This window comes from Conger conger, chromosome 4, assembly GCF_963514075.1.
Source record: "Conger conger chromosome 4, fConCon1.1, whole genome shotgun sequence".
NCBI classification, from domain to species: Eukaryota; Metazoa; Chordata; class Actinopteri; order Anguilliformes; family Congridae; genus Conger; species Conger conger.
Genome location: NC_083763.1, coordinates 2,905,457 through 2,923,926, shown reverse-complemented (window position 1 = coordinate 2,923,926; position 18,470 = coordinate 2,905,457). Strand labels below are relative to the sequence as shown.

General features: G+C 46.9%; 2 protein-coding genes across 7 annotated transcripts in view; one reads left to right on the top strand and one right to left on the bottom strand.

Annotated features, from left to right (window-relative positions):
• xxylt1 (xyloside xylosyltransferase 1) overlaps positions 1–11,646 on the bottom strand; it is a 51,290-nt gene extending 39,644 nt beyond the window's left edge. Inside the window, exons 1-2 of one of the 6 annotated variants that reach the window (XM_061239303.1) lie at positions 11,535–11,646; positions 9,102–9,930 (exon numbers count right to left, since the gene is read on the bottom strand). In XM_061239303.1, coding sequence (XP_061095287.1) covers positions 9,102–9,599 — 498 coding nt within the window. In that variant the 5' untranslated portion in view covers positions 9,600–9,930; positions 11,535–11,646. Of the gene's footprint in view, positions 1–9,101; positions 9,931–10,358; positions 10,784–11,534 lie in introns of those variants that run through there. The other 5 variants (XM_061239302.1, XM_061239300.1, XM_061239305.1 and 2 more) reach the window with 5 other exon arrangements.
• The window catches only part of LOC133126846 (lisH domain-containing protein ARMC9), a 37,568-nt gene continuing 29,817 nt past the window's right edge, over positions 10,720–18,470 (top strand). Inside the window, 10 exon segments of the mRNA XM_061239272.1 lie at positions 10,720–10,969; positions 11,782–11,865; positions 12,263–12,388; positions 12,645–12,771; positions 12,774–12,811; positions 14,710–14,865; positions 15,292–15,384; positions 16,382–16,406; positions 17,536–17,693; positions 18,149–18,247. Coding sequence (XP_061095256.1) covers positions 11,791–11,865; positions 12,263–12,388; positions 12,645–12,771; positions 12,774–12,811; positions 14,710–14,865; positions 15,292–15,384; positions 16,382–16,406; positions 17,536–17,693; positions 18,149–18,247 — 897 coding nt within the window. The 5' untranslated portion in view covers positions 10,720–10,969; positions 11,782–11,790.

The following is an 18,470-nucleotide window of genomic DNA, read 5'->3' as shown; positions in this document are numbered from 1 at the left end:
CATGACCTCATGCTTCCATGGACCCACCTCAGCTGATGATGTCATTCCCACGCTGACGTCACCTCACCATCAGCAAGTTTGCCACTGAGGCGCCTGCCAGACCCGCCCAAACGATCACCGCTGTGCCAAAGTCATCAAGTGATCAACTACCCAAGCAGCCACAATTACAGGCAGGCGGGCCGGCTCAGCACTTTTAGATATGACCCACAGCGTGCTGTGATGTCACTGGCTTCATTTACCTGATGGTCCACACGTGTGGCAGACTGTTCTGCAAATACTTGTTGGTAAATTTTTCTGTGTCATGTGAAGAATTAAAAGATTTTGTAGTTTATTTTTTACATTTTTTATGCAGTCTCACTGCATGTTGAAATGTTTCACTGTTTCGGTCCTTTATTTGGCGTTTTATTCTGTCGATTTAATAATCTCTCTCACTTTGCTTCGGCAGCTTTTGTGCGCCGGGCTTTTCGGCCCTCGGCGGTAAACAGCATTCCGTTCCGGAATGTTTTCCCGAGCGGTCAGGGCGCTCCGCTCCGCTCCGCGGTCAGGCACGCGAATCCCGCAGGGGCGCGGCGGGGAGCCTGGCCGGAAGCCTGGCCCGCTGTGGAGCGCCTCTCAGATTTACGAGCCCGGACGCCCGGAGAGGTGTGTCACGGACAGTACCGCCGAGCAGAACCACTCCTCCTCCTGGACCACTCCTCAGATTCCACTGCAGACGGAACCAGCCACCAGAACCACTCCTCAGATTCAACTGCAGACAGAACCAGCCTCCTGGACCACTCCTCAGATTCCACTGCAGACAGAACCAGCCTCCTGGACCACTCCTCAGATTCCACTGCACAGACAGAACAGAACCAGCCTCCTGGACCACTCCTCAGATTCCACTACACAGACAGAACAGAAGCAGCCTCCTGGACCACTCCTCAGATTCCACTACACAGACAGAACAGAATCAGATACATACATAGCTGATCACATTAGACATGGTCCATATATCCACTTCAAGACCAGAGACTTACGGATCACCCCGCTGTCAGCGGCATTAACGATAGTCACAATCCGCTCATTTCCTGCTGTTTTACTTTACTTTTAGGAATCTCCAGCAAAAATAAAAGGAGAGGCCACATAAATGTTCTTAAATCCTGGAAGGCCAGAGTGGTTTTAACAGCTTGATGAGATATTAAGGGTGGTTATGGGGCAGTTCTCACAGCCCGCTTCTCATTGGCTGATACACACAAGGAATTCTGGGAAGCAAAGATCGGTGGCAAAATCCTCCCTATATTACATACACTTCCAGTTATCCACCTCAGAACATATCCCTTACCTGGAACATATGCCGTAGCTCTGTCAACAGCAGATAAAGACATTAAGTTATTCTAACAAAAGGAAGTTTATCTTGGTTATTGGTCGTAAGATTGAAATATTTGGAATTTAAAAAATAAAACCTCTCAGTCTGCCCCACAGGCTGTTATTTGGGGGTTTTGGGGCCCTGGAGTCCTCAGGGCTGGGGCCTGGGGTAATGAGAGACTCGAGCAAGGCCAGGCCTGTCACGTTATTACACTGAACGGCGTGTACTAGTTTCACTCAGTTCTCTGGGACCCGTGGAGCAGATGACGGACGCTAACTGTCGTCACGCGGGAGTTAACTCCCGGGCAGTCGCTAAAGTTTCGGAGGAGGGGGGTCTGAGATCTAGCGGCTGTCTCGCGCTCCTCTTCTCTGTGTGACCTCAGCCGTGTGGGCCCGGGCCGCACCAGGCGGGACTAGCGTTAGCGTTAGCGCTGAAGCGGGTGACACACTTTACAAGGGAGTGGGATTAAAGTTTGCACAAAGACACCTACACACAGCCTCAAACGCTGCCTCGAGGCACGGCAGCACTTCGGAACAGGGACAGGCAGCGTTTCGAACCGCGTTCACCTTAAAAAACGCATTTGCATGAACGCATTTCATGCGTCATATGACGTTAACACTTTCGTGTTTGCATCGTCTGGGCCAGGGCTGCCCAACCCTGTTCCTGGAGTTCCAACCTCGCGCAGCTTTGCATTTTAACCGTATACATTTCAACACTTGGCACACCTCGCACTACAAGTGCTAGCAACCCGCTCTACACCGTTTCTACGGCTCACGGCCATCCGTGCACCGGAGCTACAGCTGCCCGCACCAACCGCTGGGAAAACACGACGTGAATTCACTGGATAAAAAGAGCTAAACAAATAAATGTTTGGATAAAACCGCGTTGGACGGTTTCTGGAGGTTTTCAGTTGCAGGTGCAGTGACAGTGGGAGTGAGTAATCTCACGCGCTCAGCTCCTGCTGAAGCTCTGTAAATGGGTGCACGCCTGGGCCCTCTGTAATTTCGCGTTTCCTGCGCAGTCAAACCGAAACAGGGTGTACCAGCGAAACCTGGTCTCGCGGCAGGCTACCATGGAACGGAAAAACCGAGCGGGGGTGGGGGTGAGGGGGGGGGGGGTGAGGGGGGGGGGTGCTGGTTTATCGTAAGCGACCGAAACAGACAACGGCATGAAAGGGAGCCGGAGGATGCCGTTTCCAGTCACTCGCCACGCGTCACACGCAAACAACAAAAACAGAGTTTCCTTTCGAGCAAGAAGCCACACATCCGGAGAGGACGGGGCACAGACAGCCCAGGCCTCGGAGAAGCGGGGCTTTGGGTTGTTGTTGTTGTTGTTGTTGTTGTGGAGCGGGAAGGCCTGACCTCCTGAGCGACTGTTTTTGTGTCGATGTTTCTCTTTTCCCTTCGTCTAATACCAGCCCCACCCACTCCACTTTGGAGGTCAACGGTCATTCAGTTACAACATTTGGATACGCGTATATCTGTGATTTATCCAACCTTGTTTTGCTCTGTTATTACTACTGATGCTGTTGGCCCTCATGTTTACCGTCTGTACTTTTTATTTTATTTCTTTCTGGGGTTTTTGGTATCTTGCAAATCACCATGTTTGTTTCTGTCTTTTATGTACATCACATTGCAGTGCACCCCCTGCAGGAAATGTCCTGTCTAAATAAAGCTTGATCGATTGATTGATTGATTGATTGATTGGCCCCTTCACTGCACTTCCTCTTCCTCTCCCCTCTGCAGGAAGTGTTCATGAATTCTGGGGGGGGGGGGGGGCAGGGGTCTCCACGCTGGCGATGGGGAAAGCCCCTTCGTCTCACTGGAACCACGCGACCAGCATCCTCCACACACCCCCGACCCCCTGACACTTTAACCCAGACACCTTACCCTGTTTCCAGACTAATGACTCAAAAATATCTGCCATTTTCCCCCTCTGGGACCTCATATCTCTCTTGAAAATGTTTTCTTTTTCCTTGCACACATTACTCTGCATTTTTCCCCCGGGGGGACGGAAGTGTTCTGTGGGCCTTCGGGTCCCTCTTCGAGCCCTCCCTGTCCGCTCAATTACTAACAGCGTTTCCTAGGAGACCGTGTCGTCACAAGCACTTCTGCCCACATGGAGCCCACAAGGAGCCCACAAGGGGCACAAAGCAGGACATTTGAAGGCCCCTCTATCCATTAGCCTCAAATCGCAAGTCCCTTGAAGGCCCCCTCTATCCATTAGCCTCAGACTGCAGGCTTTGGGCCTGTCCTCTGCCCAGCAGATCAGTATTAATGATGTGATTGCCCTCCACTCCTTGTATGGGGCCTCTCTGGGCTTCTAGAGAACATGGAAAGTTTACGCAACCCCAGCTCTGCATGCTAGTTCTGACATGGCACAGTGAATAAACACACACACACACACACACAAGCCAATGTTGTGTAAGAGAACATGCGTAAAACTACACGGCACAGCGCACGCCTGACGACGCACTAGCAGCACGCTTCATCACGTGAAACAGAATTCCGCGCGTGGAGGTCTGCCAGGTACCACACGCGGGACCGGCGCGACGTCCCTGCTCTGCGTTCCGTGAGGAAGGAAAGGGAACCCAGAAATTACGTGCCAAATGAGGAAAAGGAAAACGGCCCTTTCCTTAAAACAAAGCCCCCAATTTCCTATTATTCCAAAAACGGACAAAAGCGTCGCACTGTGCGATTTGTAGCTTCCATTTATAGACCTGCATTATGAAATTAGTTTGCGCTGTCACAAACCAGTGTACGCATCTGGAAAAACACTTAATGTCATTATCTAATCAGCACAAGTAGCGTATCCAACAACACGCAGCCCTGCAGGCTAACAGCATAACATCATTTTGTTTACTAAGAGAAACCCGGATGATCCCGGTCCTGTGATTCAGCGTAATGTAGCTACTGACTTAAAAGCATATAAAAAGCTAAGAGGAGAGCGATTACACTTTAAATAACTGTCATACCACAAACCGGACAAGCCTTTCACGCTCACAGAACACGACTGATCAAAATTAAAATTTTAACCTCACTCATGTTGATAAGATGAGCACAGCTGTGCCCAAAATATCTGCCAAAATTCTCATCAGCCTAATCAGAGAACTTCAAAAGAAGCCAGGATTACAGCCCAGAGCAGCTCAGCTCAGCCTGGAATATTTTTATTGATATGAATTTTTCAGATAACGCAGCAACTTTCCAGAATGATCTTAAGTAGCCGCAGAGAGAAACAGCCGAGGTAGCTGCTGCCGTCGACTAAAACGAGGCGCTGTCGGCTAATTAATGCATACGCTCCACAGTCCCGGCATTAATCTCATTAAAGCACCTCGCTATGGAGACGCGGACTAATTAATATGAAGTGCAATGCTACTCGCTGAAAAACAGCTGGGATTTAAAGCGGAGAGGACACATCTCCTCCCCAAGGGTGTAAACATCTTCAGCGCGTAATCGCCCGGAAAGAGCACGAGGGCAAACACTATCCGCACTTTGTACGGCGCTCCATGGTAACTGCAAGGCCGTGTGAGGTAAATCACTTAGCCTAATTTTAACGCTTTACTGCGCGACAACACAAATATTAAGACTGTTTTTAACTGAGTGTTATTTTTCCTTGATTTATTTCCCTTTTCCATGTAACATATACTTTTAAACTACATTAATACATTAAAAAATAAAAATCTTGCAAATGAAAATAAGCTTTACTAGCCACTCATGTATAAGGAACACTTATGCATAAACGCGATTTAAGTGATAGTTTAAGGACAGCCATTTCCTGCCAGGACAATTTGATTAAGCACGTAAAAAGCATACGAAGGTCAATTAAATTTTATACCCAAAGTTTTAAAGACATTCATTTTGGATAAACAATAAGTGCATTGTTTTATTGAGTCTTAATCAGGTTGTTTGCTGCCATGGGAACGCGGCCCCGTTAAAGCGTTAGAGAATCCAATCTCCCTCTCCCAAGATAAACTGCTGGCACAATGCTCTCTCGCAATATTCAAATAAACAAGTGAAATATTTTCTGCGGCCAAGATTACAACACGCCAGCTTCCAGTTGATTAGCACACACTTGTTCCAGCGTTTGTAATTCAGTCGTTCGTGTCGGAGAATACTGATGAACGGCCGCATGCGTGTTCATCCTCGTCCAGTCTCTCTCGGAAGCGACGAAGCGTAGACGGCATTTGCTTTCTCTAGATCCTGAGCTACGTGAACAAACTAATGCGCTGGTGATGAAGGCGTACAACTGCCGAACCAAATTCAACACAGAGGACGAAACTTCAGCTGCTCGGAGTCCAGAGAATTCGTCTTTATGAATCACCACCTTTAAAATTCCCAACAATAGATTTCAAAGTTGCTGACAAATACATCTGACCCAAACAAGTAGCCTGTAAATGGCATACAACTCAGAGATCCTTTATGAATAGTCACAAAAGCAACCTCTTTTAGCCTAGAGTAGTACTAATTCTTTATGAATACAGTCACAAACTTGAGACGCTAGAACAGCACTACTGATGTTCTTACAGAGTCATAAAAACAAAATAAGACCTGTGTAACTCTGTGATTCTTCACGAATACAGGCCCAGGTCTCTGGTTGAATGAGCCCCAGAAACTCCAGGTGGGCAGAACAGGCCTGATATCAACCAGATCTGAGAAATCCCCCACAGCTGCTCACCATTATAGACATTACATTACGTTACAGGTATTTAGGCTAGCAGATGCTCTCCTCCAGAGCAACTCACACAACTACCCAGTTATACAGCTGGATTTAGATTTTTTTTTATAAATTTGCAAAACTTTTCCACTTTCTAACTATGGGTTATGGGTTCAGTGAAGGGGTCTGAATACTTTCTGAAGCCACTGTATACTGAAGTATTTCAGGTTAAGTATCTTACTCAAGGGTACAGCAGCAGGGACCCAGCTGGGAATCAAACCTGCAACCTCTCTGGCCCAAGCCCTGTTCTGTAGCATCTAAACCACTGCAGGAGCTGATGATACGAACCTGCTAGAGGGTGTCCCCTGGGATAAAGCCGTAGTAATCTCCTACAGCACGTGGCAGTCAGACCTGATGTTCACCGGATTACACCAGCCTGGACACCAATTACTTCACTGCCATTGTCCAAAAACAGCAACTTGTGTTCATGTGTACCCGAGTGTGTGTCTATGTATGTGTGCGTAAATGTGTGCACACGTGTGTGTGTGTGAGCTTGTTTGTGTGTAGAAGGGTGTAAACATCTTCACCACTTAACAGCCTGGAAAGAGCAAGAGAGCAAACACTCTCCGCAGTATTTACAGAGCTCTATGGTAACCGCAAGGTAAATCACTTATGGCCTGATTTTAGTGTGTGTGTGTGTGTGTGTGTGTGTGTGTGAGAGAGAAAGAGAGATCACATTCAGTTATAATTGCTACAGCTGCATATTGAGGCTCATCGTGGCCTCGCCACAGAGCCAGTCGGTGGCGTCTCTGAAAGGTGAGACTGCACAGGCCTCTGGGTAAGGTTTTTGACGTCACGAGGAACATTTCTGCACCCCTTCGACACACTCCACCCCCCTAAAAATACTACTACAAAGGTTACAGTCTCCACACAGCAACCAGGACATCGTGAGTATGTTTAAAAGGTGAGGTCTGCTCCGTTACTCTGGGTGAAAAGGGGGAAATCCTCAGATACCGGTTTACTTGGCCTGCACTGCCCCCTGGTGGACATTGGCAATCACAACACACTGCGACACGTGCCCAAACTGACGATGAAATAAGTTCAGTCATTCACTCAAATAATTGACCGTGTTAAAATCTTAGAAAGACACTTTTTCCTGCAGGTCATTAACTTTAAGCAATAGAGAAAATTACAACCGAATGCTGAACAGGTGATCTGACACGGGTAGCACAATGAGAGATGTTTATCAAGTTTTCCCATGACTAGCCATCACCAGCTTTTAATTCCCCACTGTTCCCTCAGCGGAGAATAAATTAGGAAGCCAGTCAGCTGTCATCACACATTTATTTTCATATGCAATTAGCAGTTTGTACTTTTCTTTGGACGATATCTTTTGAATGCGTCGCAGCAACAGCTGCATTGAATTTCTGAATTTCTTTTCACACTGGAGGTGCAAATTATGTAAAATTCGTTCCAATTTAGGCATGTTTACCAGATTGTCTTTCTTTGGTATGGAATCTGTATAAAAGCTGCAGCTTCAAATGCATTTCTTTATTTCACAAGTTCTTTGGGTTTGTTATTAATTTTTTTATTTTTTTTGCATGAAGTCTTTCCCTGGGGCTTCTGACCTTTCCCCGACCCAAAGTTCACAGACCCCCCTGCCCTGGGCCCCTGCCCTGGCCCCCACACCCTGCCTCCCCTCATCCCTCCGATCTGGACATTAATATACAACCCTTCGCTTGGACTGTGTTTTCTTTACCAGCAGGTATATTCCCCTGGACTATAATCAGCCCAAATAACTTGGGGGGGGGTTTGCTCCAGTAGATTCCCCTTGACCCCCCTACTGCCATGTAGATCAGGGTTCCTCGAGGGCCAAGAACTGCTGGTTTTCCCCACCCTCTCTTTACCTGGAAGTCAGGTGTGTTCACCGTCTCTTTACCTGGAAGTCAGGTGTGTTCACCCTCTCTTTACCTGGGAGTCAGGTGTGTTCACCCTCTCTTTACCTGGAAGTCAGGTGTCTGGCCAATCGGTAGCTCTAATTGTTCAGTTAATTACGTGGAAGAATCAGGGCTGGATTTGGATTTAAGGGCCAGACTTGATGATCCCTGGTGTAGACTAGCCAAACTTACTCCAGACACTGGGCTGGGTAGTGGAGGATGGCTATAGCCAAGTTACTGCTGAGATTCTGTTCCTACCGCTGATATTTTTGTCCTCTCTCTTTTTTGTTTTCAATCTCAATTGCTTTTGGGTGTTCAGATTGCTGTCGAACTGTGACAGGGTTTATATGTGGCAGCCTCTCTACAACAGCCATGTAAATAAAACAGAATTGAGTTTGAATTGGATGACTGCTACTTTGATGTATGGTCGGGATACAGAGCGAATAAAGGAAATGTTTACGGTTATCGCTGCACTTTCTACGACATAAATTAGCCAAACCTTTTCTAAAACACGGGAAGGTAGTAAAAATCTCTGACCTGTTGTGCAGTTTCATTCTGTAGCTCTTTCAATGCATTTTTCTCCCTGTCATTTTTACTGCAGACAATAAAAACGCCTTTCTGAAGAGAATTCGCGACTACTGTTTGCACCATACCCACTATAAACAATGTTCCACCGCTTATCGCTAAAATGTCAGCTGTTCTTGGCCATAAAGCACTACTAGAATCATTAGATTACCCATTCACTCAGATTTCCAAGATCGTCAATCACACCATTGAGTTTCTCTAGTTTGGCATGTTTCTTTACTAAAGAATTAAAAGTTCTTGGAGTTCTTAAAAATGACAAGTGAATCTGAACATTTCTAACAGGGCAATTAGAAAAAAAATGTATTCCAAAATATGACACCTTTGTAGGATATAGGCAATTTGTAGCAAAATGTACTTCAGTAAACATTTATGTCCATTATAGACCAGGGGAGTACAGATCCTGTCCTGGGGGGCTGTGGGCATGCTGGGTTTTTTGTGCCAGTCTCTGCACTTAAGAGCTTAATTTAAGTCCTTGGCTAAAGAGTCCACACTCATTCCCAAGGACTACACCTTCTGTTGATTCCCAAGAATGATAAGGATATAAGTACGCGCACAGTACAACGTTAGTGTTCCAGACCTACCTGGTACAGGAAGGTCGCGTCGATGAGCAGTTCCGGTAGCATCTTCTCCCCGAGTTCTCGGCTCGCCTCATCACTCACAAAGTGAAGCACAATCACTTCCCCATCCAGGAAACTTCCGTGCTTCGCCATGGACTTCATGGCTACCCGGAATTTCTCCTGCAGTGTCCGGCTCTTGTCCACTTTGGTGAACATCATGAGCACATGATATTCAACTACGTCGAGGCTCAAGTCTCCCCTTAGCGCGGTATCATCCGCTTGCATCGGCTCCGGATGCTCCGGTCTGGTGTCAAGCGACAGATCTGCGTCGTTTCGGTTCGCGTTCTGGCTGGCCTGGGACTGTCTGATGCGCTTGGTGGTGCTGGAGAAACTATGCCGCTCCGAACCGAAATAGTAGAAGGCAACCACGGCCAGCGCGGCTGCGAGGAGCAGCACAATTTGGTAGGATCTAAAGGTGCTCATCCTCGCCATGGTACTGGAGAAGATCCTCAGGAAACCCATGGCGGTCACGGACGCGTATAGATATCCTGTTTTTGATTGGGGATGGTGTGTGAGTGTCGTTTCCTGAACTGAACGCCGGGCTGCACACCGGTGTCCCCGATGGCGTTTTTAGCTAAAGGAAGTGGCCATATGTCTGACTATCCTGGCTTAGCAGGCAGCAAAAACTCAAGTCACCGTCTCCTCTGTAGAAGGTCATATAAATGTCTGTAGCTTGGAGACCCACCGTGTCTGCGTTGTGCACTCGCCACGGCCGCCGTGGTGTTACCTGTCATCCGCGTACTCGTCTATTCCACACCTGCACGAAGCCCAGCCACAGACATTCTCTGCAGTTCTGAAAAAGAAATAAAATTTGGCAGTTAGCTACCAAGTTAAACCTTTTCTAGCGACTGTCACGTTTTAGCGAGCTTGCAAGTGACTTCTGTTACGCTCTAGCAGGACAGATGACACGCTAGCTATGCAGTTGCAGATTTAATGATTTCCATATTCTATCGCACATATTGCACGCACATGTATTAATTTATTTGCATTCCACGTAGCCGAATACCCAGACAAGAGACACACTAACCAACGGTCTAGCACAAAATAAACCAAAGCAACAGGTTTGCATTGATCTAGCTAAACATAATTAACTTATCGAAAACATATCCCAGGCACTCTGAGTAACATATGTTAGCTAACTATCTAACCTTAGCTTACAGACACGCTATCAAAAATTTCGTACTTCACTTGTCAGCGGGAGCTACAAAACACAGTCTTTACCCACTTTTCGGATTCCGTGCATTTCGTTGTCCTGTACACTACATACATGTTTTCGGCGTGCTTATCAGGGAAAACCCAGTTAACTAGCTAATCGAATAGCTACATACCATCATCCAACTGCAGGCAGCCATAACATGATAGTAAACGTTGTTATTTCGAATTGGGCGCGGACTACAATACCCACAATACAACGCCGAGGGGTCGGCAACTACAATTTGGGGCTACACACAATCGAGTTTATTCGCATTAGTAATTTTATCCAGGCAATGTTATTGTTTAGCCTTGTTCGATTAGCAGCAGTGCATGTTTTACATCTGGGAGACTGCTTATGTTAAAAGCTATTTTGCTACAAACCGACAATTTTTGTATAGACTACAGTTGGCTCCGGTCTTCCTGCAGTTGCAGAAGATTTACGGCAGTTTGTATGACTTGAACCTGTTGCTATGGGGTTATTTTGAGCGTCTTCCTTATTGATGGTTGCTAGCTAGGTAGTAAACGATGTGGGTGTTGACTTTTCTGCTTTGCACTGATCGAAATCATATCAACTTAATATTATTTTCGTGGTAAATATATTCAAATTAATATTCTGGACAGATTGCAATGTGGAAAGGGTAAGGATATTTCACAAATCTCATTTGGAGTTAGCCAACCTATATAAGTTAGCTATATGGCTAAACGTGTAAAGACCTTTCACCAAGGCCCGATTGTGGCAAAATAACACTGACTTAGCTAGCTAGCTCTATGAAATTGTATGCATCTAGCTATATTATATTTGTCATTATCGTTGCAGTGGCTAACGTGGTAGCTATAACTGTAGTTGTGATAACGTTAATGTAAATGTTTATAGGTAAGATGGCCAACGTGCAGCTTGTATGTTTAGCTTGAAAGCTAACGGTAGGTAGCTAGGTAGTTAGCACAGAGATTTATTCCAAACATGACAAGAAGTAGTCAAGTTAGCTAGTTTTCAAGCTAGCATTAGCTAGCCAATAGAATAGATAGTGCTCACCTAGCCTCGCTATTTTTGTGCTAGCTAGCTAAATATAAAATCGTTGTAATGTTCATTTGCAAACGTGAGAACTAAATATAGCTAGCTAGTTATCTAAATGTATGTTTTTGGAGTTAGGTAGTTATGCTGTTTTGATTTGAAACGGCAACGTATGCCAACGAGGTACTTACCTGTCATGAAAGCTTGTTATGTTTCGGTTATAGCTAGCTAGCAGTCTCTGCACTTAGAGCTAGCTATCCGAGTTGACAAACGTTAAGACGTTACACTTCGTTGTCAAAGTTCGTTAGATTGTTGCTAGCAATCAATCTGCCTTGATATGCAGAACTAGTAACGTTACTACCCCACACATGCTTCTGAGACCTAGCCTAGTATTAGTTGCATGTATTGTAATTATTAACTCCTGTCAGTTTTGTGTAGAATCTGCACATGAGCACCCAGAGAACATTCGACATGGGCGACGTTCTTGCTTACGAAGCAGATCTTATTGGAATGGTTAAGGAGGTATGTATGAATTCATCCTCAGCAAATAATTTTCGTTAGTGAATCGACCATTACATTATTGGCATTTGGCAGACGCTCTTATCCAGAGCGACGTACAGTTGATTAGACTAAGCAGGAGACAGTCCTCCACTGGAGCAATGCAGGGTTAAGGGCCTTGCTCAAGGGCCCAACGGCTGTGCGGATTTTATTGTGGCTACACTGGGATTAGAACCACCAACCTTGGGTGTCCCAGTCACATACCTTAACCACTATGTTACAGGCTGACCAGCATGGCCATTTATAGTGATTTATTGAGCCTTACTCTATTTCATCATTGAAACCCAAGAGCGTAAATGTCATTCTCGTTTGGGCGCTGACTCTCATGTGCACCTTGACATGTTCTGTTTCTGTTTTTCAGTTCCTCAAGTTTGGTGAATTTGACGAAACGGTTAAAATGTTTGAGAAGGAATGCAAGGCAAAAGGAAAACCAGTTCCAAAGATTTCGGGGGGCATCTTGAGCAATTCTAAAACCTTGATCATACAGGTAAGGTCCGGACAAATGTAGTTTTACAGGGCTCTAGGTTGCTCTCATTTCTGGAGCATTTGCCCCTGAAATTTGATGTGTGCTAACTAATAAAATAATTTAGGAGCACATCTACTAATTGGGTGCACTCCAACATTTTTCAACTCAGGAGCTCTTTTAGTGTAGAGCCCCTGTTTCAATTGCACTCCTATTATATCTGTGCCAGCCATCACTGAACTGCCCACACCCTCTAAAATGTCTTGATTTTGTCGAACAGAAGGACCTTTTGAGCTCGTTCGAGGATGGCGACTGCAAGGTGTTCTTCGAGCTGTGGAACGGGAACGTGCCGCCGGACGTCCGGGACTTCGACCCAGCGGCCCAGAAGCTGGAGTTCTACCTGCACATCTCGCCATCTACCCGCTGAAATACGCCGCGGGGAGACCGGTGAGCCTCCGCACGCCCGCGGAGGGGCCGTCGTGTCTCCTCTCATCCGATAAGGGCCCGGCGTGGGTGCAGGTTTCTGTTTCTGCCCCACACTGTGACACCGGATTCAACTAATGAACTACTCATGGTCTTCGGTCAGGACCTCGGTCAGTGGAGTCATTTGTCTTTGTGCTGGGCGAGCACAGAAACCTGCACCCACACTGGCCCTTGTCGGATAAGGTTGGAGACCCCTGTTTTAATTGATCCCAACATGGAGAAATACCGCCTCACAGCAAGGAGGTCCTGGGTTCGAATCCCCGTCGGCCGGGGCCTCTCTGTGCAGAGTTTGAATGTTCTCCCCGTGTCTGCGTGGGTTTCCTCCGGGTACTCTGGTTTCCTCCCACAGTCCAAAGACATGCAGGTTAGGCTGATTGGAGAGTCTAAATTGCCCATAGGTATGAGTGTGAGTGAATGGTGTGTGTGCCCTGCGATGGACTGGGGACCTGTCCAGGGTGTATTCCGCCCAATGTATGCTGGGATAGGCTCCAGCCCCTGTTCAGTATAAGCGGGTTAAGATAATTGTATTTATTTTGTAATGTCCTCTCCGTCAATCGACCTCTCACTGACTGTGGAGGACTTTGTAGTTTCCTCCTCCCGTACGGCAAAGAATCTTGGGGTGACTCTTGATAACTGCCTCTCCCTGGCTCCACAAGTATCCTCCACTGCCAGAACCTGCAGGTTCTTTCTGTTTAATATACGCCGCATCCGTCATCTCCTGACGGAGAAAGCCACCCAGCTCCTAGTCCAGGCGCTCGTCATTTCCCGCCTGGATTACTGCAACTCCCTCCTAGCCGGTCTCCCAGCGTGCGCCATCAAGCCCCTCCAGCTGGTCCAGAATGCTGCAGCCCGCTTGATCACCAGTCAGCCCAGGTCGGCTCATGTCACCCCGCTTCTCATTGGCCTCCACTGGCTTCCTATTGCCGCACGCATCCGATTCAAGGCCCTAGTGTTGGCATTTCAGGCTGCTAAGGGGACTGCCCCACATTACATACAATCCCTGATCACTCCCTACTCCCCAGCTAGACCACTCCGGTCTGCCAGCTCTGGTCGCCTTACGATTCCCTCTCTACGGGCACCTGGCGGTCGAGCTGCACGTTCACGCCTGTTTTCCGTTCTGGTTCCTCAGTGGTGGAATGACCTGCCTACCACTGTCAGGACAGCAGAATCTCTCCCCCTATTTCGACGCAGACTCAAAACACACCTCTTCAAACTCTACCTTAGTCCCCCCTCCTGATTTACCCCGCCCCCCCCTTCTGATACCCCTATCCCTGTCTAACCCCCCCCCAAGAAAAAAAAAAAAAAAAAAAAAAAAAAATATTGCACTTATATGACGACTATATGTTTAGAACAGCAGTCCAGGTGTATTTTTCTAGTTCTGGATGTGATGCTTTGACTTGTGGTAGAACCTATGCACTTGTAAGTCGCTTTGGATTAAAAGCGTCTGCCAAATGAATAAAATGTAAATGTAAATGTAATGTTTGCATTTTCAAATTGTGCTATTCATAGTTGTTATTTCACTTTGTCATAAAAAATATATATATATATATTTCACTAGGATAAGTTACTCAGTGACAGTTAGAGTTTAGCCAACAGATGGCCCCATTGCTCCAGAAACCGTTTGAACAGCGAAGCGATACTGTGTGACTGAACATCTTGCAATGTTGACTTATTCTGGCCCAGATTAGCTTAGACTCTTCTTACCGACCTGCTGTTTGTTTAGTGCAGGTTCTGAACATGACCAGCATTGCACAACATGTGGATATAACCCCGAAAATATCATACCCTAAGCTGAACAAATTCTGAAATGCTACTTGTTTGGCATGTCTTGTTTTTAAAGTGAAAGGTTTTCCTCCCCGCAGGACCGGGCGGATTTCGAGGACCGGATCAAGCACTTTAAGCATTACCTGGAGACGCGAGGGGCGGCCCTCAGCCAGACCACCGAGTTCCTGCCCTTCTACGCCCTGCCCTTCGTCCCCAATCCCACGGTGCACCCCTCCTTCCGGGCGCTCTTCCAGGTACTTCCAGAGCCGTGACGCAGGCCTCCTGTGCGACGACAGACCGTACGGGCGTCTGTGCGACGGAGCGAGAGCTTAAATGCGTTCCGTACGTTTTGTGAACTGAAGATCTTTCATGAATGTGCTCTCCCTTCCCTGAACGGCTGAAAGCCAGCTGCACGTTGCCCTGTGGAGCTGGCAGCTGTTTATCACTGCCCTGGTGTGGGTTCAGCACCAGGCCCTGAGGCCTGTCTGCACACCAGAACAGCACTTTGGCACAACCTAGCGGTTAATATTTAACTGTTTGTGTGTCAGTGTGTGCGAGTGCATGAGTGTAATATGCGTGTGTGTCACTTTGCGCATGTGTATTAGTGTATGTGGGTGTGTGTGTGTGTGTTTGTGTGTAGTATATACGATTGTCTAACAGCTGAATTCCTCGGTATTTAGGAGTCCTGGATGCCTGAGCTGAGGGGCACGTTGGAGAGGTTTTTATCTTCCACACTCAGAGCCTCTAACACACCCAGGCTGTTCACTCTGTTTGTATCCTTTACAAAAGGCTGAGTGTGTTTCTGCCTTCATTCTTATGGGCTATACATACACACACACACACGCACACACATGCACACACACTCTCACACACACACACACACACACGCGCACACATAAACACACACACACATGCACACACACTCACACATACACGCTCACACTCACATATACATACACACACGCAGAATGTAACCTGATCTGCTGTCATGCACGGTTTTAGTTCAGTTCTGTTGTACTAAGTGCGCACCGATCCTGCTAATTTCTCGGTCTGTGTCCTCAGGGGACACCAAGAAGAAGCCACATTTCAGTGAAAATAACGACCGAACACACACATGGACAAGAGAAAGAGCAGCTGGATTTAGAGCCGTGCCTTTGAGTTCACACTGTGTGGATTCAGAGCTCCTCTCTTCCTCAGAAAGTAAACACAACATTAGTATGCTCACCCTGACCCCCGCTTGGTAAACTCTTTCTGGGCAAAAAACAAACAAACAAACAAAGTTATATTGTGCTGCCGCTGTGCAACTTGGGTCTCAAAGGAGAACCTGGTCGTTCCCCTGAACCGTACGACTTGAATGGTCTAAAGCCACAAACATTACATTACTTTTTACTTTTATCCTAAGCGACATACAAAATGATGCACATCATGGTCATTCAACAACCAAATGCACCAGATAAGGTGCAATTCACATATGATCAGTTGTAAGACATGAACATAAGTCCAGTACACAAGGTAGATCGGCCATGTCTGTAACTACCATACCAAGACAACTACAACTAAAGGGACTTCAGTACAGAAGTAAGGTACCAAATCCGAAACACACGGGGTTACAGATGACATGGATGACATAATCTCTACCTGTCATAGCACCTGTACGAGTGTAGTGCCCATCCGCCTCTGTATGGAGGAGTTGTGTTCCGGGTCGTTGTAATGAGGAGAATGTAGAGGCTTTGAGTCACTGCCATGTTTTTTTTAACGTCAGACACTCAGAAGGAGAACGCAAGAGGAAATCAAGGTAATCTCTCTATTCAAGTGGATATTGTTTGCAAAGTAATTGTTGGATTATCTTTAATGGCCAAATTCCCTATTGATGTTGTGGATGAGCTTTTGCAGTGTGCTCGTACGCACATGGGGATCATTTACAGCTTGTCTGAAACAGACTGAGTGTGTGTGTGTGTACACTCATGCTGCGGTCTAACCTGGGCGTGTGTGTGTGTGTGTGTGTGTGTGTGTGTGTGTGTGTGTGTGTGTTCACGTGTATCTACACGCATGTGATGGTCTAATCTGGGCGTGTGCATGCATGTGTGTGTCTGCATGTGTATGTGTTGCGTGCGTGTGTTGGGTGCATGTGCCTTTGTGCGTGCGCGCATTGCCTTGCATGCGTGTGTTTATTGCGTGTGTGTGTGTGTTGCTTGCGTGCCTGCGTGTGTGTTGCGTGTATGTGTGTGTTGCGTGTCGTGTGTGTGTTTGTGTGTGTGTGTGTGTGTGAATATAATGTGTGTGTGTGTTTGTGTGTGTATATAATGTGTATGTGTGTGTGTATATAATGTGTATGTGTGTGTGTGTGTGTTTGTGTGTGTATATAATGTGTGTGTGTGTGTGTTTGTGTGTGTATATAATGTGTGTGTGTGTGTGTGTATATAATGTGTATGTGTGTGTGTATATAATGTGTGTGTGTGTGTGTGTGTTTGTGTGTGTGTATATAATGTGTGTGTGTGTGTGTGTGTGTGTATATAATGTGTGTGTGTGTGTGTTTGTGTGTGTGTATATAATGTGTGTGTATATAATGTGTGTGTGTGTGTGTTTGTGTGTGTGTATATAATGTGTGTGTATATAATGTGTGTGTGTGTGTTTGTGTGTGTGTATATAATGTGTGTGTGTATATAATGTGTGTATGTGTGTGTATATAATGTGTGTGTGTGTGTGTGTGAATATAATGTGTATGTGTGTGTGTATATAATGTGTATGTGTGTGTGTGTGTATATAATGTGTATGTGTGTGTGTATATAATGTGTATGTGTGTGTGTATATAATGTGTATGTGTGTGTGTGTGTATATAATGTGTATGTGTGTGTGTATATAATGTGTATGTGTGTGTGTATATAATGTGTATGTGTGTGTGTATATAATGTGTGTGTGTGTAGAGGAGCTGGCTCAGCTGCAGCAGCAGGCAGGTGAGGCTGAGAGGCGCTCTGCAGGGAGCCTGCGCAGGTTTAACAGGCTGCAGGCCGATTACCACAGCCTGATCGGGGTCACGGCCGAGCTGGTGGACTCGCTGGTCGCCACCATCAGCGGGAAGATGGTGAGCGTCTGCCTGTCATCTCTCCCCACCGTCCCCCAACTCCTTCTCCAACTCCTTCTCCAACTCCTTCCCCAACTCCTTCTCACACTCCTTCTCCCACTCCTTCTCCAACTCCTTCCCCAACTCCTTCCCCAACTCCTTCCCCAACTCCTTCTCCAACTCCTTCTCCAACTCCTTCCCCAACTCCTTCCCCAACTCCTTCTCACACTCCTTCCCCAACTCCTTCCCCAACTCCTTCCCCAACTCCTTCTCACACTCCTTCTCACACTCCTTCCCCAACTCCTTCTCCAACTCACCTGGGCCTGGCTATCCTCTGGTCACATCCCACTCTGGGATGCATCAGCCCCCCCCACAGGGGTTGATGGGATTGGTCTGCCCCCCTCCCCTTCACCCAAATGCTCATGGGATGTGTTTCCCCCCCAGGGGCTGATGGGGTGCGTGTGTTGTTGTTCCAGATCTCCCCAGAATACCTGCAGAGCGTCTGTGTGCGTCTCTTCAGCAGCCAGATGAGACACAGCACGGCCCAGAGCATCGACTTCACCCGGCCGGGCACTGTGAGTCACACCTGTACACCTGTACACCTATACACCTGTACACCTGTACTTCTACACACCTGTACACCTGTACTTCTACACACCTGTACACCTGTACTTCTACACACCTGTACACCTGTACACCTATACACCTGTACACCTGTACTTCTACACACCTGTACACCTGTACTTCTACACACCTGTACACCTGTACTTCTACACACCTGTACACCTGTACACCTAC